The sequence below is a fragment of the Vipera ursinii genome (assembly GCF_947247035.1).
Source record: "Vipera ursinii genome assembly, chromosome: 2".
In the NCBI taxonomy this organism is placed as follows: Eukaryota; Metazoa; Chordata; class Lepidosauria; order Squamata; family Viperidae; genus Vipera; species Vipera ursinii.
Genome location: NC_139513.1, coordinates 22285941 through 22310311, shown reverse-complemented (window position 1 = coordinate 22310311; position 24371 = coordinate 22285941). Strand labels below are relative to the sequence as shown.

General features: G+C 46.8%; 1 protein-coding gene across 1 annotated transcript; it reads right to left on the bottom strand.

Moving 5' to 3' along the window:
• Nucleotides 1-5313: 5313 nt before the first annotated feature.
• On the bottom strand, nt 5314-20614 carry LOC310634781 (uncharacterized protein; the record flags this gene model as incomplete). The annotated part of the gene is made up of 2 exons (XM_083353317.1): nt 20412-20614; nt 5314-7398 (listed from the first exon to the last, which is right to left on the bottom strand). The coding sequence occupies exon 2, from the start codon at nt 7390-7392 to the stop codon at nt 5314-5316; it is 2079 nt and encodes a 692-aa protein (XP_083209443.1). The 5' UTR covers nt 7393-7398; nt 20412-20614.
• Between the last annotated feature and the right edge of the window lie 3757 nt (nt 20615-24371).

Sequence of the window (24371 nt, the reverse complement as noted above, 5' to 3'; positions counted from 1 at the left end):
GGGCCTCCTGAATTTTTATCACATTTCTACCTCATAAGGCTACAATAGCAGAGCCCCTCCACAGGCTACTTGATAAAAAAAAGCCCCTTGGAAATGGACTGACTTACATGAAAAAAGTTTCCAGGATCTCAAGGCCCTTCTTTCAGAAAAGTCCACTATAACTCATTACATTGAGTCTAAACCTGTATGTCTTGCATTTGATGCATCTCCCTACAGGGTGGGGGCAGTCTTAAGCCACATAGAGAAGAATGGGAAACAAGTTCCTATTGCATTTTATTCTAGAACCTTATCTGCTGCTGAACATAATTATGCACAAATTGATAAAGAAGCCTTAGCCATAGTGGCTGGCCTTTTCAAGGACAGCTTTTTATGGTAGTAGTGGATAGCCACTCAAAATGGCTGGAAGTAGTTCCAGTCTCTAATATGACTACTGCTAGGACCATCCAGGTGCTGAGAAAACTCTTTGCAACACATGGGTTGCCTGATGTTTTGGTTTGTGATAATGGGGCTCAATTCACTGCTGCTGAGTTTCAGGCTTTTCTTAGAGCTAACCTCATCAGACATGCTACGTCTGCACCATTTCATCCCTCTTCGAATGGACAAGCCGAACGCATGGTGAGGACAACAAAGGAGGCGCTCAAGCGCATTATCACAGGTGACTGGCATCATAGACTGGCAGATTTCTTGCTCTGTCAACATTCTACACCCTGCACAGGTACAGGTAAAAGTCCTGCTGAGCTTCGTTGGGGAAGGTGCTTAATTACTAAACTGGACAGGTTGCATCCAGACAGAGTGGTATCCGAAGCCTCTAGACCAAAACCCCCGAGGGGGCTGCAAATAGGTGATTGGGTGTGGGCCAGAAACTATGGGCCTGGAAATTTATGGGTTCCTGGTCAGGTGACCAAAGCATCTGGACCTTTATCTTACAAAGTGGGGTTGGAAGGAGGGCGACTGGTCAGAAGACACATTGACCAACTTAGGAAGAGGTTTCCAGAATGGTCACTAAGTGAGGACTATGGCCCTCCCAAAGTCCTCAAGCTGGCACCCAAGCCAGCCCACACCAGAAACCACCAGGGTTTTCCTTTCTCAGTGGAACTTGATTCCGAGGAGGAACATGGCAGCTCAGAAGTGCAACATGGGACCCCTGACCAGGCGAACCAGACGAATCTCAGCGACCGTTGTGCCTACTCTGCAAAACAGTCTGACTCTGGGGTGGGCCAACCTGGAGAGGCCAGCCAGAGCATTCCAATTGCCCTGGACGACGGAGCACAAGGGGACATGGGTCTACCCAGCCCACCGGGTAAGTTGGTAGACCACAAAGTGACTGGAACTCCAAGGCGTTCCTCCGGACCACACAAACCCCCAGCATATCTTACAGACTATATTGTAAAATAAAGTGATGTGTAATGTTGTGACATTGTACCACTACCTATAGAAATGGGGGGTAAATTGTAACTGCTGTCAAGCATGTTCATTGAGATGTTGTTTCATCTCTATGTAGTTTTACTGCATTGACAGGCTATTTTAAGCCATTGTTTAATCTCATTGTAGTCCACACTACAAGACATGTCTGTAAAGGTCGCGTAATGTCATTCTAACTGCCTTGGCTTAACAAGCATTATCTTTATTATTATTTTATTATTTAGTATTTTGGTTGTTGGGAGTGATTCATAAGCCTTGACTATTGTCAAGTTAATAAGGGTATTATAGCCTGATCTTAGGAGGGAGGGGTGTTATGTACTGGGCTTTTGGTACCTCACCATGTGCATTGCTGGAGAACTAACGGTTCTCCAGGAACCCAGACAGGATGTCTGTGGTCCTACAATTGGGCAACTTTGGGCGGCAAGCTTGGGTTCAATCCGATTGGTTGCTACCAGAGGATCTGGCTATATATTGTGGCAAGGTACACCCAAGTCTTCAGTACAGTTCCAGCTTGAATAAAAGAATGAGTTTCTCTGTACTCAGCTGTGTGTCTTCATTCCTGCTCACCAGAGCCCACGACTTAACAATCAGAAAGGGCTACAAACCTCTAGACCATGGGTCTTCAAATTTGGCCCTTTTATGACTTGTGGACTTCAACTCCCAGCTTTGTTTCCAAACCGAAGGCACGAGGTTACTTTGGTTTTACAATTGCCACTGCCTTCTACCAAGGGCCAGGTAAGAGAGCCTTACCTGGAACTAGAGAACTCTGCATGCTAGTTATTATTTTTTGTAATGTGGGAAGTCAGCTCCCCAGAGAAGGAAATATTAAAAGGGCAGAAAAATATATTTCCTAAAAAGATATTGAATAACCAGGAAAGCATGCACAGTTTTCTTAATAGCCCCAGGTCTCCCTCCCCAAAGCCAGGACCAGCTCTATAGAGATGCAGATGAAAATCCAGGAAACTAGGAGATTAAGAAGACAAAGACCTAAAATCCAAATACCCCATCCATAGAGTCATCAGCCCAGTCCCAGGGAAGCAGGACATGACCTTTGGACATAATAGGATTAACCCACAACCATCAAGAATACCAGAGAGGCACACTCAGGTCAGAATATGTGACACAGGAAATAGCCTCAAACAGGAACAGGAAGTAACTCCAAAGAAAAGGATCCAGAGGGTATAAAAACCTACTCCTTACATGTGGTCAGTCCTTCTTTTCTGCCAGCCATCTTCCTGTCTGGTTCTCCTCTTCAATAAACTACAACCTTCTTCCCAAAGCAGTTGCCATGTTTATACCCGGCTTGGATGGAACCATGATGAAGATTTTTCTTCCAACAGTAATTTTAACCACTAAAAATAGACATTACCAAACATTCTATACTTTCCACCCTATCAAGGAAAAAAATCCGTATCATTATATCCTTCCCGCATATATTTTTGTTTTCAAGATCTGGTAAACATGATGATGGAAATGTATGTTGCCCCTAATATTCACACCGTTGTTCCAACGGGAAACTCTGCTGTCCCAAAGTTGCTTTTCGAGAGGCAACTGGATTTTCTTGTTTTTCTTTGAAGACATTTTTCTTGTCATCCAAGAAGCTTCTTCAGATTCAGAGCCAAAGAAGCTTCTTGGATGAGAAGCGAAACGTCTTCAAAGAAAAACAAGAAAATCCAGTTGCCTTTTTAAAAAGCGCCTTTGGGACAACCATGACCTGGATGACTGAGAATCTCCATAGAATTTAGAAACTCTGCTGTGTTGTGATATGTTAAGTCAACAAGATATTAAACCCAGGCCAATTTTAGAGAATAGACATTTATTGACTCTTTCTAGCATAAAAGCAAGAATTTAATGCAGGAGAGTTGTTTACTATAATGTTTAGTAACTTCAGAATGACTTAACATAGTTCTTATATGTTGCAGAAAAGCTGTAATGAATCAGTAAAAGAAATGCTAAAATGTAAAAGTAACAACTGAAAGGCAAAAAGAGTTAAAAATCCTATTTCACTGTTTTAAGATTACAACAATATGGAAAACAACATAGTGTAATAGCGGTTAATAATTGTATGATTAACAACCAAATAAAATAAATTCTTATCTAGCCCAAAACTCAGTATTTACGGTAATTACTCTGTTCATTCTGGCTGATTTGATTAACCTCTTTCTCTTGATTACCTCGAAATTGACCGTCTAAAAGTACTTGAAGAGTATCTCTCGAAACTGGCACTCTTCTTCCTCATTAGGTACAATTCTGTCATCTGCTTTTGATGAAAAGGGATCCCTTCTCTAAAAAGTGACATTTTTAAAATAGCTTGTTCTTAAGATTTTCTATCTTAAAGTTTATTTGCAGAAAGTAAATTAGGAGTGGTTGTTAGAATCTAGCCATTCTCGAGCTGTACCAAGGTAATATGAAAAGGTGTTAGGACGACTCAAGAAGCCAGGAAAACTGAGAATCTATTACCCATATTTCAGTGAGCATAGTAACCCAAGCACCCATCTCTCTAAGAGATGATAGATCAGGCTGTGGGATCTAGCAGGGGGTTGGACTAGAAGACATCCAAGGTCCCTCTGTTAATTGATAAGCATCTCCAAAGAAATACAGACCTACAATTGCTAACCACAGGGAAAAAAATGTAGACATTCTATTCATTTCCCAATTAATGTGTATGCATTTATGTGTGTGTGTGTGAGAGAGAGAGAGACAGACAGACGTGATTGTACCATCACTCCAAAAATGAAGGAAGCCTGTAGTGACAATAGAATTAACAGCAATGATTGATTTGATTGATTTATTATATTTATATGCCGCCGTTCTCCCTAAGGCAGACATGTCAAACACAAGGCCCGGGGGCCAAATCCGGCCCGCAAAGTGGTTTCATGTGGCCCGTGAAGCCATCCTGGAAACAGTGAGGGAACGGCCCCCACTGCCTTGGCCCTGGCCCAGAGACCCTCAGATCTGTCCCACTCCTGCCCAGGCCCCCATAGGCCCCCTTGATGCGAACGATGTAGAGCTGGCCACGCCCACCCAGTAGGCCATACCCACTCTAGCCACACCCACCCAGTAGGCCACGCCCACCCTGGCCATGCCCACCCAGCTCCCTGAGGGCAACCGCAATGCTGATGTGGCCCTCAATGAAATTGAGTTTGACACCCTTGCAGGACTCAGGGCGGCTCACAACAATAAAAATTAAAAAAGAACATGAAAATACAAAATTTTAAAAAGAATTAAACAGTAGATATGTTCAATACATAATAATTTAACCCCATAAAACCAAATTTAAAAACCATAGTCAGTCCAGACCTGTTTGTTGGAATAACCAAGTTTTCAGGTCACAGCAAAAGGACCGAAGGTCGGGGGCCATCCGCAGCTCCGGAGGCAACTCATGAATTAAATTGGACATCATATTTTTAATATTGAACTCAACCCCTTTATCTATCGTAGAGACACAACCTATCCCAACCCCTTTATCTATCGTACAGAGACAAATTATGGTAAAAAGAGAAGCACACAAAACACACTTCAGCTTTTCCTCCACCAGAAACAGCCCCAAAAGAGAGGAGTGGTAGGGCATACAAACCAGCAAGCAGATAAGCAGACAGAGGGAGAGGTATTGGTCCATAAAAATTGACCGAAGAGGAGAAGAGGTAACTGATGCACCAAAGAAGAAACAAAAATAGAAATATTTAGTATGAGCCAACATGAGCCCCTATGTCAGAAATGGTCAGCCAAGATTATTTTTGAAAGGATCCTGAACGGCAATATCTATAGCCGTTTCTTGGTTTTCTAGTTTTAGCAAATACAAGATGACTGAGTGGCCCAATTCACATCCTATTACTCTGAGGGAAATAATACAGAAGAGCCTCCATTTTCCTCATGGATTGAAAGACATTTCTACATGAATTGATCAGCTTCATCCTCAGTGATTTCCCTCATTCCTTTGTGCACATTATATTCGATCGCTTTCCTCTCAGCTTCCGGCACTTCCGGCAAGACAGCCTTCAGCTCAGAATTGATTTTGACCACTCTGGCGTGGATGTTATATTCAAATTCTTTCTTTTGCTTAATGACAAGATCCTCTATGGCTTTTTGGGCATTGTCACAGCCCTCTCTTAGTTTGACACGCTCCATCCGGAATTGGGGATCAGAAGGGTCCATGGAAATAAGCCTGCTGAGGCTGCCCACTTTATCCATCAGGTATTTTGAAGACACGTCTGTGTAGGTCTCAGATATCATGTGCACCAAATGAGCTATGTTGGATGCATTGAAGGCCTGTTTATAGATCATATCTATCACAAAGTCTTGGTGGGAATAATTCGGAATTTGGGGAAGATCTTCGGCCGATTTCACAAATTCGGTTAGGCGTTTATTGAGACAGGAATCAATGAGATTCGAGATCATCTGGAAGAAACGCACCATTTTCTCCCACTGCTCCTTCACTCTTCCCAAGGCGTCCAGGCCTTTGATCAGCATGTTTTTGGCTTTTTCAAAATCAATCTCCTTTATTTCACTTTTCCTCATTTCACTGAGCACGTCCAGCAAATCCTTATTCTGCTGCTTTAAGTTGTCGAAGCTTTTCTGGTACTCTTCTTGACTCATCTTCAGCATTTCTTTAGTTTGCTCAGTTTTCAAAAGGCTGTTTTTCACCACGGATGACAACAATGAGTCTTCTTGGGCATTTTTCTGAGATTTGGCCATATTTGGCACCATGGGACCGAAAGGGGATGTGCAGTTGCAGGATTTGCTTCTGCTATCGAAAACAACAATATCATTCGAGAGGGTGTTCATTTTCTTTAACAGTTTTTCCTGGTTTATGTACCCTGACTCTGCTGTTTCAGTTAACATATTGGAAATCTCGATTATATCTTTGCATATTTTCACTGCCAATATTTTCAGCCTGCACATTCTTTCTTTTTTTATTTTCTCTAACAGTTGCTTGGCTTTCTTTCTGGTCCATACGGTTTTGATTTCATTGTGCTTTTTATTGTAGAGAAGATCCATGTCAATATTACCTTCATCATCCACCACGGTTTTAAGAGCGTCCACCAATGCCAGCATTTGACCTGACAGGACAGAGATGTTGTTCGTGGCTATAAAGTCATCCCTACTTTCAAACTCTTCCTCACTTATGCTGTTGATTGGAGAAAGCAACTTATTTCTGTTAGAGCTGAACAAGGATGTCAGGCTGGCAATTGACACCGTCATGGTTTCTCTTACAGTTGAAGCTATTTCCAGAACTACAGAATTCCAGCCAGTAGGAATGCTATCTACCGCTTTTCTATAATCATCAAACGTATCAGTCACTCTGTTCTTTATTTCCTTGAAGTATTCCTCTGCTTTTGCCTGGGCTTCTTCAGTTGCTTTCTTTCTTAGCTTCAGGTCTTCCAAGGCGTGTTTGGTTTGTGCCAATCCTTGTTCGTACTGTGATTTGGAACTCATACACACTTCCAGGAGTTCCCCAATCAGATAGATGACATCATTGAACTTACTGTCAACTGCCTTAGCCAAAGAGCAGCATTCATTTGCAATCGATTTCAGGCTGGACAGCTGTCCAGGGAGCAAGGCATCTATCAAGGTGAGGTCATCCTGGAATAAGGTCTTGATGATCATTTTGATTTGCTCAGGGACGCTCATAGAAAGGAGCCGGATGCCATCCATATTCTTGTGGGCAATGCTGAAGGCATGCCACCCACTGTTGCTCACCTGCATCAGGGAAGCCTGGAAAGAGTCCGGATGCCTCATATATCTGTAGCCTCCCTCGGGTGGGGCAAGATTGATGGCAAAGTCTCCTTGTCCTGCAGCGATGCAAGCCAGCTCCCCTAAGAGGGCGATGGAAATGGGCCCAGGCATCAGATACTCCTCCCAGTTTGCGTGGGGCTTCATCATCAGTTCTGTCTCCTTTCGGACTTCCTCGGCTTTGCTAATGTTCATCATGGCCTTCGTAGCAAGTGCACCTTTGGGCTGGACAGCCATTTCGGCCTGGATAAAACAAAAACAACAAGAAGAAAGGTTGAACAGTCAAAATTGTAGTCTCTGGAATTCCTGGGTTGGAAAAGATCCCAGTGAACTCAAAGAGTTCTAGAAGACTTTGCCACATCCAGGATAACACAGTCGTATCGTTTTGTTTTTATAACTGGCGATAATTTCCTTTTCAGAAATATGCATGCCAAGCACAGGAAATCAGGAGCTGAGGCGGTTGAAATGAATACAGGTTTATTGCATGTTAGCACTCTCTACAACAGACATGTCAAACTCGCGATGTCACGTGACGTCACGCGACGTATCGGAGCTTTTTCTCCATTGCTGGCAATGGGGTGGGCGCGGTTTCCTGGTGATGCGTCTGCCCCAGGGCCGCCAGTTTGACACCCCTGCTCTACAAGAATCTGAAGTACTAACGGTTAAGGCAGATTGGTGGTCGATAAGGGTCAACGGAATTCAAGGATGGCTGGACTTAGATCTCTTGTGGGCTTAAGACTGATGACGCACTTGACCCCTCCCTCGGGCTCAGCCTGGTCATCTCCTACAAAGCAAAATTTGTCTGACTTGCTGCATTTTCATAAATTAGATTTAGAAATTCACTTCTGAACCTTTGTTTCATATGTCTCAAATGCATTCATTCTTCAAATAATTATATGATCACATTTAGTGCCACAGTAAAACCACAATATAGATAGTCCTCAACTTACCACCTACATTCATTTAGTGACCATTCAAACTTGCAACAGCACTGAAAAAAGTGACACATGACCATTTTTCACATTTAACAACCATTGCAGCATCCCCCTGGTCACGTGATCAAAATTCAGACACTTGGCACCTGGATCCTATTCATGGCAGTTGCCGTGCCCCGGGGTAGGTCTTTTGTGACTTTCTGATAAGCAAAATCAATGGCAAAGCCAGATTCATTTAACAACCCTGTTCCTAACAACTACGGTGATTCACATAACTGTGGCAAGAAAGATCATAAAATGCTGCCAAACTCACTTAATAACTGTCTTACTTAGCGATGGAAATTTGTTGTCGTATTTCAAAAACTACCTGTACCTCAAAATATCTTCGTAGTCAAATTCAAGCTTTCCAATGTAATAACTGGAAACACGTTCACTTCTTTAAATGTAAGGCTCTCCCTCCCCACGAGAAACTTGACATACATTTAATAAATAGATAGTTTAGTTCAGAGGTAGGCAACCTTGGCTCTTTTATGACATGTGGACTTCAACTCCCACGAGTCATAAAAGAACCAAGGTTGCCTACCGCTGGTTTTGTTGCTGTTAGTGGGGGTGGGGTGGGGGGGGTGTTTGGTTTTTATTCCCCCCCCATCTGCTTGGTGGTTGCAGCAGGTTTTGGTCACTTCACATGACCCTGGGACACTGTGACCGTCATAAATATGAATCAGTTGCCAAGCATCTGAATGTAAATCACAAGACCCCGGAGATGCTGTAACATTCCAGCTGATCGGTGCATCTTCGGGGCTCAGCAGAAGCGCCAGGATCAGTGCTGAGCTCCAGCTGGAGCCTGGCACTGATTCTGGCGCTTCCACTGAGCCCTGACAGTCCTGCAACTCCAGCCATCTCTCGCTCAGGCTTGTGCGGTGCTGCCACTGCTTCAGCTCATTCCCCTCCCCTGCTACCACTTTTCTAGGATGGTCGCGTACCACCAGCCAGGTGCCAATGTACCACAGGTGGTACCCATACCACTGGTTGAAAAGCCCTGGTCTACCATCTTCTGGAGTCCATTTATGCTCACACCTACTGTTTCAGGGACTCCATCCAACCACCTCATTCTCTGTCATCCCCCTGATTTAATTGAATGCATAAAGAGCCTTGGTGGAGCAGTGGGCTAATGCCTCCTTAAGTAACACCAGCTGCCTGCAATTAGTGCAGGTTCACATCCCACCAGGCTCAAGGTTGACTCAGCCTTCCATCCTTCCGAGGTAGGTAAAATGAGGACCCAGATTATTGGGGGCAATAAGCTGACTTTGTAATAATGCCGCTTGGGGTGTGTGTGAAAGCCCTAATAAGCAGGTATATACATAGAATGAAGGCTACTGCTAAGCTTGTAAGCCGCCCTGAGTCTTCGGAGAAGGGCGGGATATAAATGTAATATAAATAAATAAATAAATAAATAAATAAATAAATAAATAAATAAATAAATAAATAAATAAATAAAGGGAGATAAATGAAGGGCCTGTCTTGCTTCTTCCGGTGTCTTTCATATCCCTCTGATTTTGATTCAAGCCAGATTCACATCTTTAAATGTAACTTGACTTATCCTTTTAATAAATAACTGAAAAATGACTGATTGAATGCATAAAGGGAGAACTTGTTTTGCTTATTCTGACTTCATCTTTCATTTCCCTCCGACTTTGATTCAAGCCAGATTCAAGAGATTCCTTTGGCACCCAGGAATGTATCAAGAGTTAAAGTACAATTAGATTTCACCAGCAGGTGGGGTTTAAGGAAAAAGCCACTTTACAGCCACCTTCGGTGAAGAGAAACAAGCTTAAATTACATTCTCGCCGTGATCTGCTTCCAAATCCTAACCGAACACACGCTTGTTTCCTCAGCCTCCTTGCTCCGAGCTCTACACGACTCTTTTCAGCTAGTTTTGGACTACTGCTCAAAATATGAATGTTGGCATCCCCTAGTGGAGGACAGTGACCTATAATTGTCAGACTTCGGCTGAATCCCGGCTTCCCGGGTCTTCCCCCATGTCATATGAGGACGCCCCCAACCTCCACTGCAGAATCTGTCTCCTTCCCCTCACTGGGCTTTCATTCAGTTCACCGTCCATAGCCAGAAAATCAGCCTATCTCTGCCTCCCCCCCCACACAGGATACTCTGCTTTTTCCACCCCCTGCGGGAGAAAGTTTTATGCTCCGTTAAGGACTCAACTGGATGCTCATCTGTTGGTAAAAGAAATCGTGAGAACCACCATAAAAAACACCCCCTCCCCCGAGAGAAAGAGAGAGGCTCACGTCAGCACTTGTTGGTCTTTGAAGATCAGACTGGAGAGGAGCCAAAACAGGATATATTCGGTCTGCGAGGGTTTCCGATGCTTTTGTGAAGCTCAAGCGGATGCGAGTCTCTTTTTATGCAGCCCGTTTAGTTTCGGTTTCTGCTTTGCACCGATTCCTGCAAGTCAGGCGTGTTCGGAAATCAGCCCAGGTTGCAAAAGGCGGCTTTTCTACCCAGAACCTTAACTCTAAATCCTACCCTGGATGCTTCAGGCAACTTCCAGAGGCCCCCTGTGGAAACTCTGCAGCCTCTCTTAAAATGGGGCATTGCAAATCTAAACGGTTTCTGGTTTTATAAATATCCTCTGGTCGTCTGAATGGGGAGTTCTTTCTTTCTTTCTTTCTTTCTTTCTTTCTTTCTTTCTTTCTTTCTTTCTTTCTTTCTTTCTTTCTCTTCTTGATCTCTGAATGTTTCACATCCATTTCTGGCAGGGATCAAGTTAGTTGCCTGCACTTTTTTCAATTCCACTTTAGCTAAGTGATTGGCAATTTTTTCTCGTGAAATTAGGAAGAGAGATTAGGTGGGATGTGACTAGATTCAGCCCTCCGTCCCTTACCTTTATTTTTTAAAAGTGACTTTTGGGGGGAAATAATGAATTCTGTAAGTTTGCAGATGATACACAACTGGATGGGTAAAATTCTAAAGCAGATTCCACATTCAAAACCCAACTTGAGAGGGTAGGAGAAAAGATGTTAATCTTTTGAATTGTTTTAATGGTTTTTACTGTTTTTTGTTTTAAAATGTTTTGAAGATTTTAATTGTAATACCAGTAAATGTTTTTGAATTGTGAGCCGCCCAGAGTTGTTTGCAGAGATGGAGAGAAAAAGGAAAGAAAGGAAAGGAAAGGAAAAGAAAGAAAGGAAAGGGAAAGAAAAAAAGAGAGAAAGAAAGAAAGAGAAAGAAAGAAAGAAAGAAAGAAAGAAAGAAAGAGAAAGAAAGAAAGAAAGAAAGAAAGAAAGAAAGAAAGAAAGAAAGAGAAAGAAAGAAAGAAAGATCTGTTGGAGACAAATGCAATGTTCTTTACTAAGGAAATGATTATGAGTTGTTGAAAGAAAAATCTTCATCAGGGTCCAGGAATAAACAACATGGCAACTGTTTTAGAAAGAAGGTTGTAGTTTATTGAAGAGGAATGCCAGACAGAAAGATATTCTCTTAAATACATTCTGGCAACTGTTTGGAACGTAGCTCAAGATCCAAAACAAAACAAACTCACTTGGAATTCCAGCAACAAAGTTTTTTATTAAAAAAAACTAAAACTAAAACGTTTGCAAAGGCTTGATGGACTGAAACACACAGCCACACCTTACAGAGCTGTTATATCCTATCCCCGACCCCTTCCCTAATCATCCGATAAACTTTCCAGACCGCCTAAACCCATTGTCCCTCCCATGTTCCAAGAAGCCCCTTTATCCATAGCCTATCTTTCACCATCTGATTTTCTGTTACCAAAGGCCGCCCCTTACAATTTGTAACTTCTGCTTTTTGTATTTGTGCTTAGATAAAATATTATTTCTGATCTTCAGTTGGCTTCTGCTTCAACCTTTAGACTCATTAGAAATTTCTGAATAATACTTTTATTCCTTTCACAACTCTGAATGCCTGCATTTCTTGGAAAAGGTGTGACTTCAGTTCTGTCCCGGCAGAAAAAAACCCAAAAGCTTTATCCTTATCTCAGAATTGGCAGGTCCCACTGCTAGGAAAAGAAATTGTTAGGATAATTGATGCCAAAGCCTCTGTGTGTGTGTGTGTGTGTGTGTGTGTGTGTGCGGGCCCATGTAGACATTGCTTGATCTTTGTTTCCAATTTCCTTTAATTGCCCCCTAAATCAACTGCACCTTATTTGTTCATGTGCTGAGTTTTCCATTCACTTGTGGACCCATAGAAGAAATAAAATAAGATAAGATAACACTTATTATCATCTTTTTACTATGGGCACCACGGCACACATTAAAAATGAAACTCTGTTGCCTGCTCTCAAAAGTGTACACATACATAAGACACTTATAGACATGCTATATACATACATATGTATATACCTACACTCTTACCTATAAATACATACAAATATTAATCACTGTCCATCCTGAACACATTGCGGAAAGAGGAAGTTTGAATGTTCACAAAGTTGATACTGTATGGAAGAAAACTGTGACTGAATCTGGATGTTCTGCTTTGGATACCAGGGAGACTCCTCACAGAAGCTAACAAGGAAAACAGGTCACAAAGAGGATGTGTAGAGTCCCAGACAATCCTGCGGACCCTGCTCAAGCAACGTTTGTATGCTATGTCCCGGATAGAAGGAAGTGAACTGCCAATAATCTTTCTGCCATCCTCACCACTCTCTGCACTGCCTTCCTGTCTAAAGCAGTGATGGTTCCAAACCAGACCATAATGCAATAAGACAGGAGGCCCTCAATTATCCCTCTATAGAAAGTGGTAAGGACAGGAGAAAGAAGATGTACTTTTCTCATGCAACTCAGAAAATGCAGGCGCTGCTGTGTCCGCTTCGCCAGTGTTTCGCTCTTGACCGACCAATCAATGTCTTGTGGTGTATCACTGCACAAAAATAGAATCCACATTCTTGAAGTGGTCCACTTTAATTTCTGAGGAGTTCCCTGATCTGACAGATGACACCATTGAACTTACAGGTGGTCCTCGACTTAGAACCATTCACTGAGCGATTGTTCAAACTTACAAAGTTACACTGAAAAAAGTGACTGATGACTTGTTGCAGCATCCCCCCCCCACGATCAAAATTGGGAACTGGCATGTATTTAGGATGGTTGCAGAGTCCCGGGGTCATTTGATCCCCTTTGGTGGCTTTCTGACATGCAAAGTCAATGGGAAAGCCAGATGCACTTTACAACCATCTTACTAACTTAATGACTGTAGTGATTTGCTTAACAACTGTGGCAAGAAAGGTTGTAAAATGGGGCAAAATCTATTTAACAACTTCCTTGGCAACAGAAATTTTTGGCCTCAACTGTGATCGTAAGTTGAGGACTACCTGTATTAACATACACCATGTACTCATATTACAGCATTGCTGTGATCATGTGATCAAAATTTGGGCGCTTGACAACCAGCAGAGATTTAGGACAGTTGCAGAATCCCGGGGTCCTGTGTGACCCCCATTTGTGACCTTCCCAACAGGCATCCGACAAGCAGACTGAATGGGGGAAGCCAAATTTGCTTAACAAACACATAATTTGCTGAACAACTGCAGGGATTCGTTTAACAACTTTGGCAAAAAAAGGTCATAAAATGAGGCACAGCTCACTTAACAACTGTCTTGCTTAGCAATGGAAATTTTGGGCTCCGTTGTGGTCGTAAGTCAAGGACTACCTTTAGCTAAAAATGAAATATTCCCCTGTCCTTGTTTTCTTCCATACTTTGTTATTTGGGGTGGGTGCAAGATGGGGAGGGGTCCTTTGGTCTCTGAGAAAAGGAGAGAACTGGCCCTGTAGCATGGCTTAAATGGATCCTAGCTATTGATCAGAAACAAGCAATTTTTTTTCCAAAGCAAGCTCTGTTTATATTCACAAGTGCAGTGAACATCAGTGGAAGAGAGAGACAGATTTTTCATGCTTGGTTTAAACTGTCTGAAACTGAGTTTCTCCAGGGGTGACATGATGACACTATTCCAGTATTTGAGAGGGTGCCACAAAGAAGAGGGGGTCAATCTATTCTCCAAAGCACCAGAGGGCAGGGTAAGAAACAATTGTTAGAAACTAATCAAAGAGAGAAGTAACCTGGAATTAAGAAGAAACTTCCTGACAGTGAGGACAATCAACCACTGGAACAGCTAGCCTTCAGAAATTGTGGGCGCTCCATCAATGGAGATTTTTAAGAAGAGATTGGACAGTCACTTGTCTGAGATGGTATAGGGCAGACATGTCAAACACAAGGCCCGCGGGCCACAAACGGCCCGCCACATGATTGAATCCGGCCCGCACAACTCTCCCAGAAATTACAAAGGTCCAGCCCCCACCACCTTGGCGCCGGCCCGGCTGAGCACTTGCTCAGTAGGAGGCAAGTGCACGTGGGCTGGTGGAAACCAGCACCATTTGCATCTCATTAGTCTCCTGCGGCTCCAAAAAAAAAAGTGGAGGAGGAGGAGGTAGGAGGTAAGAGGGAGTGAGGTGGGACGCCGGGGGGAGGACGAGCAACACCCAGCCGGTGAGGGGGAGAGATGCCCAGGCAGGAAGGCAGACTTGAGGTAGCCAGAGAAAGAGCCACAGATGGCTCCTCTGCTGGGCTTCTTTCGCACACGGGCTCCTTTGCCGGGCGCTGCTGAGAGTGAGCAGAGGCGCCCGACCCGGATCCTGCAAGGCCCGGCTGAGATGCGCCCCCAGCAGCGGAGCCGCTCCGGTTTCTCTGCCGGGCTTCTTTCACACACGGGCTCCTCTGGCGGGCTTCTTTCGCGTGCGAGCTACTTTGCCGGGTGCTGCTGAGGGTGAGCAGAGGGGCCCGGCCCGGATCCTGCAAGGCCCGGCCGAAACGCGCCCCCAGCAGCACCAAGCAAAGTAGCTTGCACGAGAAACAAGCCCAGCAGAGGAGCCCGTGTGTGAAAGAAGCCCGGCAGAGGAGCCGGAGCGGCTCCACTGCTGGGGGCGCGTCTTGGCTGGGCCTTGTAGGATCCGGGCCAGGCGCCTCTGCTCGCCCTCAGCAGCTCCCAGCAAAGTAGCTCGCATGCGAAACAAGCCTGGCAGAGGAGCCAGAGCAGTGAGCAGAGGCGCCCGGCCCGGATCCTGCAAGGCCCGGCCGAGACGCGCCCCCAGAAGCGGAGCTGCTCCGGCTCCTCTGCCTGGCTTGTTTCGCGTGTGAGCTACTTTGCTGGGCGCTGCTGAGGGCGAGCAGAGGCGCCCGGCCCGGATCCTGGAAGGCCCCGGCCAAGACGCGCGCCCAGCAGTGTCAGGCAAAGTAGCTCGCACACGAAACAGGCCCGGCAGAGGAGCCTGTGCATGAAAGAAGCCCGGCAGAGGAGCTGGAGCGGCTCCGCTGCTGGGGGCGCATCTCGGCTAGGCCTTGCAGGATACGGGCCGGGCGCCTCTGCTTGCCGCTCCGGCTCCTCTGCCGGGCTTCTTTCATGTGCGAGCTACTTTGCCGGCCGCTGCTGAGGGAAGATCTCTGGAGAGGAGCATAAGGTGGCAGGGAAGCTGCATGAGGGAAGGCTGCTCCAACAAGCCAGCATCCTTACCACGCATGAGTGGAAATGGGGAATCCCTTTCAAGAAGAGCCAGCCTCCCTCATGCAGGACTGGGAAGTGCTGCTCCCTGCCTCCTCTTGCTCTCCAGAGATCTGTCAAGGCAGAAGAAGGAACACACACACACACACACACACTCTCTCTCTCTCTCTCCAAGCTTGGAGACTAGGAGGCTATCTACATCTGAGCTAACAAACTACCAATCATGCCTGGGCTTGGGAAGAAGGCCCTTTCCATCCTCTGCACATGCTTGGCTGCAGATGTTTGGGGAGGTGAAGAGCTTGTGGGGCAATGAGATGTCCCCACATCAAATTAGCTGGTGCAACTTGTTCTCTCCTGACCCAGGCATTTCGAGTAAGCTGCGCTGAGTGAGCAGCATTGAGCTGGCCACGCCCACCCGGTCACACCCACTTGGTCACGCCCACCTGGCCACGCCCACCCGGCCCCCTGAGGGCAACCATAACGCTGATGTGGCCCTCAGTGAAATTGAGTTTGACACCCCTGGTATAGGGTCTCCTCCTTGAGCAGGGGGCTGGACTAGAAGACCTCCAAGGTCCCTTCCAGCTCTACTCTACTCTACTCTACTCTACTCTACTCTAAAACCTCAGTCTCTTCCTTCCTTTGGAAATGTTATTTCTCTCCAAATTCACCGCTTTTGCGTGGAGACAGAACGGCTGCAAATATTCAAATGGGGAGAAAGCTTTTTCTTTGCTGCAGTGGCAGAACTGAAATTGCATTTCTTGGAAGCCGTGGCGTTGCTAGAAAGAGAAACCTCCCCGGGGGGAAAAGTTCAACGGGCTGGACATTGTACGCAACCTTAATTGGCTGGATGTGAAGATTTCTGGGCTTCCTCTATGCAAACATGAGTGTATGAGAGGAAGTGGCCAATTTCTAGCTTTTTCCTGAGCAATTTCCCCACCAGATTCCAATCTTTCTCTTGCTTGAAAAAGATCAAGAAATCAGTCAAATGTATTGTTATGATCAAAATTCAGTGATTCACCAATGTGGCAAAAAAAAAGTCACAAAATGTGGCAAAACTCCCTCGACACATTCCTCACTTAGCAACATAAACTTTAGGCTCAACTGTGGTCCTAGGTTGAGGACTACCTGTATATTACCTGATCTAGGTTTGCTAAAAGAAATATTTTCTTTCCATTTTTCTACTAATGTATGGATCAAGAACAATTGCCCTGGAAGGGCATGTGCAACCTGGAAACTTCCAGAGTAGGCCTCATCCTGCCTGTGCCAGCTTTTAGCAGTAGAAGCAGGGCTTTTTTTCTCATAGAACGCTCAGAACGGAGTTCCGGCACCTTTTTTTGGATGGAACCTTGTAGGGTAGGCAAGGCGTTTTGTATAACATGTATGAGTTCCAGCACCTTTTTCTTTTACAAAAAAAGCACTGCCTATAATTGTCAGACTTCGGCTGAATCCCGGCTTCCCGGGTCTTCCCCCATGTCATATGAGGACGCCCCCAACCTCCACCGCAGAATCTGTCTCCTTCCCCTCATTGGGCTTATTGTGTAGTGGGTCCGATGCAAGGAAGAGACGCCAGCCGGTGTGTGAGTTCAGCTCTTTATTGAAGGGGGTAGTGAACTGGGGAATGAGGGCTACCTGGCCTCCTTATATACCTGGCCAGATAAGCTAACAGCCAATGGGGTTGGCCCTAGGTTTCCCGCCGAAACTGTCCAGGCCAACGCCCCCTGGTGGCTGTTGCTATGCAGGTGCCTGCATACATAACACCCCTCCCCCCTTAGAGAAGAACCACATAACAACAACAACTTGCAACTACTATAACTATGATTATATATATATAGAAAAAACAGTGGTGTCCTTGTGTGAGGGTCACTTGCACACATAGTCCGACAGGTAGGCTGGTGTCCTGTGTGGACGGGTGGATCGTCTGGGTGTGCTTGGCCCCTGGGCTTGGACCGTGGGTTCCTGAGGCCTTTGTGCAGGGCTGCAAGGAGCCGGAATCAGGAAGTCCTCCTCCTCTGGTCCCTGCTCTGTGACGTCCACAGCTGGGTTGACCCCTCCTGGAGTGTGCTCCTCCTGTTGATCGTGTGCGTTGAGTTCAGGGACGTGTGTGACGCGCTCAGGGTCGTGTGTGATGTGCTCAGGGACTCTTCCTCTGAGCTGATCGATGTGTCGCCGTATGCGTCTGTCCCCCTCCACCCCTACAATGTACGAAAGGGGTCCTGTTTTCTCGACCACTGTCCCCGGAACCCAGGGATGTCCAGCCCCATAGTTCCTTGCCCAGACCAGGTCCCCCAGGTTGAGGATCCTGTGTGTGGGTGATGATGGCAATGGTGATGGTAGTGATGCTGGTGGTGATGGTGATGATGGTGATGTCGTCCTTCCGGTCTCGGCTGCTACCCGGTCTGGGTGTAGGCGGTCCAGCTTGGTGATGAGGCACCGTCCCCATCGCAGTTCTGCTGGGCTCTTGCCGGTAGCCACGCATGGTGTTGTGTGTTGGGCTAGTAAAAATTTGGCCAGTCTGTGGTGCCAGTCCCCACTGATGATGCGCCGGAGTGCGTCTTTGGTCGTCCTTACCATCCGTTCAGCCTGCCCGTTGGTAGATGGATGGAAAGGCGCGGAAGTGGCGTGCCTAATCCAGTTCGCCTTCAAGAATGCCTGGAAATCAGCAGCAGTAAACTGAGGGCCATTATCAGACACAATTACGTCGGGGAGGCCGTGTGTGGCAAAGAGAGCTCTGAGCACCTGGATTGTCCTCCCCAAGGTCATGTTGGGGACAGGGACTACCTCTAACCACTTGGAGTGACTGTCCACCACTACTAAAAATAGTTGACCCTGGAATGGCCCCGCATAGTCAATGTGAATGCGGGACCATGGCGTGTGTGTGGCCTCCCACCAGTGTACTGGTGCATGTGGCATTTCTAGCCTGGATCTCTGGCAGGTGTAACAGGCCCTGACCCGATCCTCAACCTCCTTGTCCAACCCGGGCCACCAGAGGTAGCTCCTAGCCAGTGCCTTCATTCTGACCACCCCCGGGTGCCCTTCGTGACCCTTGAATCCCACTGAAACGGTGGCCTCCCCCTTCACCTTGACCGGCGAATTCTGAAAATCGGTCAGGGTTAATTTAGTAGGCCGTAATTTAATCCGTTGCTTGCTCCGGCTAATTATGTGATTAAGGGTCTCGTCCGAAATAATCGAGACCGCTGATCCGGAGTCAAGCTCCATGCTGCAAGGGACGCCTTGGAAACGGATTGCTAATCTAATTTTGGGTTTGAGCAGTCGGTGGCTACCCGTGTGGTTAATGGCCAGCCGGCTCTCGACATAGCCAATTTTTGTTTTGGTGGGGGCCCCAGTACCTTCGAACGGCGGTTCCTCCGGCTGCAGCTCGTGGATCTCCTTCCGGGGGCGGCGGCTACGGCAGATGGCGGCTATGTGGCCTGTTTTCTTGCAGGCCCGACACGTGGCGGACCGGAACTTGCAGAGGCTGCGCACGTGGTTCCCACCACACCCTGCGCACCTCTGAGGAACGGCGGTGTTGCTGGGAGGCCTGGGCCTGTCTGGGCGTCTGGCTCGCTGGTCGGGGGTCGACTTCCACTGGAGGAGGTCGATGCTCAGGTCGTCCTCCTCTGTGGCCCCTTGCCGGTGGATGCTGGTTGCCTGGTTGCTGGGCCGGATTCCCTGGCAGGCTTGGACGGCCCCGCAGGCCGCCTCGTGGGCTAGGATGGCATCCTCGGCTTCCTGGAGAGAGACCTCCTCTCTTTCGAACAGGCGCTCCTGCAGCCGCCTGTCGCGTAGGACGCAAATCAGCCGGTCCCGTAGCCGCTCCTCCAAATTTGTGAACCTGCAAGCGACGGCAGCTTCCCGCAGGGTGGCGAGGAAGTCGGCGCCGGTCTCGTCGGGGCGCTGGTCCCTTTTCTCGAATTGTGACTGTGCGGCCACCTTGGAGCGCCGGGGCTTGAAATGTGTGTTGAGCCTGGCCACGAGGTCTCGGTACGCGACGGTGTTGATGGCCTCCTGGGGGAACAGGTTCGCGGTGACTTCCAGCAGCGCTGGCCCCCCGAGGCAGAGCAGGGCAGCCGCTTTTGCACCGTCCTCCGATATCTGATTGAACCGCATGTACAGTTCAACGTGAGCCAGGTAACGGGCCCAGGTTTCGAGGCGGAGGGTCTCGAATTCGCGGGGCTGTCCGGCTCTAGCCATGGCGGCAGTTGCGGTCTTGGTCGTGGATGTGGCGCTTGGCGTTGCCGGTTCAGCTGGCGGTCGTGGGGAAGAAGGAAAAATGCCTTTCCCTTCAGCTCGCGGAGCGTTTCCCCCAGTGACTTCAGCTCTTGGTCGGCAGCAATCCCACCCTCGTCGCTACTATTGTGTAGTGGGTCCGACGCAAGGAAGAGACGCCAGCCGGTGTGTGAGTTCAGCTCTTTATTGAAGGGGGTAGTGAACTGGGGAATGAGGGCTACCTGGCCTCCTTATATACCTGGCCAGGTAAGGTAACAGCCAATGTAGTTGGCCCTAGGTTTCCCGCCAAAACTGTCCAGGCCAACGCCCCCTGGTGGCTGTTGCTATGCAGGTGCCTGCATACATAACACGGCTTTCATTCAGTTCACCGTCCATAGCCAGAAAATCAGCCTATCTCTGCCTCCCCCCACAAACACGATACTCTGCTTTTTCCACCCCCTGCGGGAGAAAGATTTATGCTCCCGTTAAGGACACAACTGGATGCTCATCTGTTCGTAAAAGAAATCGTGAGAACCACCATAAAAAACACCCCCTCCCCCGAGAGAAAGAGAGAGGCTCACGTCGGCACTTGTTTGTCTTTGAGGATCAGACTGGAGAGGAGCCAAAAGAGGATATATTCGGTCTGCGAGGGTTTCCGATGCTTTTGTGAAGCTCAAGTAGATGCGAGTCCCTTTTTATGCAGCCCGTTTAGTTTCGGTTTCTGCTTTGCACCAATTCCTGCAAGTCAGGCGTGTTCGGAAATCAGCCCAGGTTGTAAAAGGCGGCTTTTCTATCCAGAACCTTAACTCTAAATCCTACCCTGGATGCTTCAGGCAACTTCCAGAGGCCACCTGTGGAAACTCTGCAGCCTCTCTTAAAATGGGGCATTGCAAATCAAAACGATTTCTGGTTTTATAAATACCCTCTGGACGTCTGAATGGGGAGTTCTTTTTTTCTTTCTTTCTTTCTTTCTTTCTTTCTTTCTTTCTTTCTTTCTTTCTTTCTTTCTTTCTTTCTTTCTCTTCTTGATCTCTGAATGTTTCACATCCATTTCTGGCAGGGATCAAGTCAGTTGCCTGCACTTTTTTCAATTCCACTTTAGCTAAGTGATTGGCAATTTTTTCTCATGAAATTAGAAAGAGAGATTAGGTGGGATGTGACTAGATTCAGCCCTCCGTCCCCTACCTTTATTTTTTAAAAGTGACTTGTGGGGGGGAAATGATGAATTCTGTAAGTTTCCAGATGATACACAACTGGATGGGTAAAATTCTAAAGCAGATTCCACATTCAAAACCCAACTTGAGAGGGTAGGAGAAAAGATGTTAATGTTTTGAATTGTTTTAATGGTTTTTACTGTTTTTTGTTTTAAAATGTTTTGAAGATTTTAATTGTAATACCAGTAAATGTTTTTGAATTGTGAGCCGCCCAGAGTTGTTTGCAGAGATGGAGAGAAAAAGGAAAGAAAAGAAAGGAAAGGAAAAGAAAGGAAAGGGAAAGAAAAGAAGAGAAAGAGAGAAAGAAAGAAAAAGAAAGAAAGAAAGAAAGAAAAAGAAAGAAAGAAAGAAAGAAAGAAAGAAAGAAAGAAAGAAAGAAAGAAAGAAAGAAAGAAAGAAAGAAAGAAAGAAAGAGAAAGAAAGAACTGTTGGAGACAAATGCAATGTTCTTTACTAAGGAAATGATTATGAGTTGTTGAAAGAAAAATCTTCATCAGGGTCCAGGAATAAACAACATGGCAACTGTTTTAGAAAGAAGGTTGTAGTTTATTGAAGAGGAATGCCAGACAGAAAGATATTCTCTTAAATACATTCTGGCAACTGTTTGGAACGTGGCTCAAGATCCAAAACAAAACAAACTAACTTTTCAGCAACAAAGTTTTTTATTTCAAAAAAACCCCTAAAACTAAAACGTTTGCAAAGGCTTGATGGACTGAAACACACACAGGAGTTCAGCCACACCTTACAGAGCTGTTATATCCTATCCCCAACCCCTTCCCTAATCATCCAATAAACTTTCCAGACCACCTAAACCCATTGTCCCTCCCATGTTCCAGGAATCCCCTTTGTCCATAGCCTATCTTTCACCATCTGATTTTCTGTTACCACAGGCCGCCCCTTACAATTTGTAACTTCTGCTTTTTGTATTTGTGCTTAGATAAATTATTATTTCTGATCTTCAGTTGGCTTCTGCTTCAACCTTTAGACTCATTAGAAATTTCTGAATAATACTTTTATTCCTTTCACAACTCTGAATGCCTGCATTTCTTGGAAAAGGTGTGACTTCAGTTCTGTCCTGGCAGAAAAAACCCCAAAAGCTTTATCCTTATCTCAGAATTGGCAGGTCCCACTGCTAGGAAAAGAAATTGTTAGGATAATTGATGCCAAAGCCTCTGTGTGTGTGTGTGTGTGTGTGTGTGTGTGTGCCCGCGCATTGCTTGATCTTTGTTTGCAATTTCCTTTAATGGCCCCCTAAATCAACTGCACCTTATTTGTTCAGGTGCTGAGTTTTCCATTCACTTGTGGACCCATAGAAGAAATAAAATAAGATAAGATAACACTTATTATCATCTTTTTACTATGGGCACCACGGCACACATTAAAAATGAAACTCTGTTGCCTGCTCTCAAAAGTGTACACATACATTTATTTATTTATTTATTTATTTATTGCATTTATATACCGCCCTTTCCCTGAGGACTCAGGGCGGTTTACAGGGAGTTAAAAATCAACCATACAAAAGTCAAAAAACCAATTTAAAAAAGATTAAACCAACCCTGTACAATTAAAAACCCCAATTAAAATAAATTTCTCCTCAGCCTGGTCCCGAGAGCTCAAAGAGCCAGGTCTTCAGGCCCCGGCGGAATGATCGGAGGTCGGGGGCAGTCCTCAGCTCCACTGGCAGCTGGTTCCAGAGGGCAGGCGCCCCCACTGAGAAGGCCCTATCCCTGGGTGTCACCCGCCGGCAATCTCTTACCGGTGGGACCCTGAGCAGACCCTCCCTGTGGGAGCGCACTGGGCGAAGGGAATTTGATGCCGGCAGCAGGTGTTCCCTCAAATACCCCGGACCCAGGCCATGTAGGGCTTTATAGGTGATAACCAGCACCTTGAATTTCACCCGGAGGGCAACCGGAAGCCAATGCAGCTCGCGGAGTAGAGGTGTTACATGGGAGTATCGGGAGACCCCCATTACAACTCGCGCGGCCGCATTCTGCACCAGTTGAAGCCTCCGAGTGGTCTTCAAGGGCAGCCCCATGTAGAGAGCATTACAGTAGTCCAAACGGGAGGTCACAAGCGCATGAGTAACTGTGCGTAGGGCGTCTCGGTCCAGATAGGGACGCAACTGGCGCACCAGGCGAACCTGTGCAAAAGCCCCCCTGGTCACGGCTCCTATGTGATCTTCACAATTGAGTCGTGAATCCAGGAGGACGCCCAAGTTGCGAGCCCTATCAACGGGGGGTAACACCTCACCCCCCATCGTTAGAGGTGGAATAACCTGGTTAGCCCGAGACGCCGATATGCACAGCCATTCAGTCTTGGCGGGATTGAGACGAAGCCTGTTTCTCCCCATCCAGACCTGAACCGCTTCCAGGCACCGGGACATCACGGCGAGGGCATCACTGGGTTGGTTCGGGGTGGAAAGAAAAAGTTGGGTATCATCAGCGTACTGATGATACCCCACCCCGAAGCCACGAATGATCTTGCCCAGCGGCTTCATATAGATGTTGAACAGGAGAGGCGAGAGAACCGACCCCTGAGGGACTCCACAAATGAGAGGCCTCGGGGCGGATCTCTGCCCTCCCGTCAACACCGACTGCGAGCGGCCCTGGAGGTAGGAGGAGAACCACCGTAAAACGGTGCCTCCCACTCCCAACCCTCTGAGACGCCGCAGCAGGATACCATGGTCGATGGTATCGAAAGCCGCTGAGAGATCTAATAGGACCAGGACAGAGGAACAACCCCTGTCCCTTGCCCTCCAGAGATCATTCACCAGTGCGACCAATGCCGTCTCCGTGCTGTGTCCGGGCCTGAAACCCGATTGGTATGGGTCCAGATAATCAGTTTCCTCCAGGAACAGAGGGAGCTGATGCGCCACCACACTCTCAACAACCTTCGCCAAAAAGCGAAGGTTGGAGACTGGACAATAGTTGTTTAAAGCAGCCGGGTCCAAAGCAGGCTTCTTGAGAAGGGGTCTCACCACCGCCTCCTTCAAGGCGGCAGGGAAGACACCCTCCTTCAAAGAAGCAGTTATTACTGCATGGAACCAGCCTCGTGTTCCCTCCCGAGCCGCATAAGCTAGCCAGGAGGGGCACGGATCCAACAAACAGGTGGTGGTGCTCAGTCTCCCCATGATCCTGTCCACATCATCAGGGGAAACAGGGTCGAACTCAGTCCAGATAACATGCTCAAGACCGCCTGATTCCTCCACATCAGACTCTGCTTAGTCAGAGTCCAGGCCGGTCCGGATCTGAGCGATTTTGTCCGCCAGATGATGACTAAACTCCTCGGCTCGTCCCCGCAAGGGATCCTCTCTTACCTCCTGGTTAA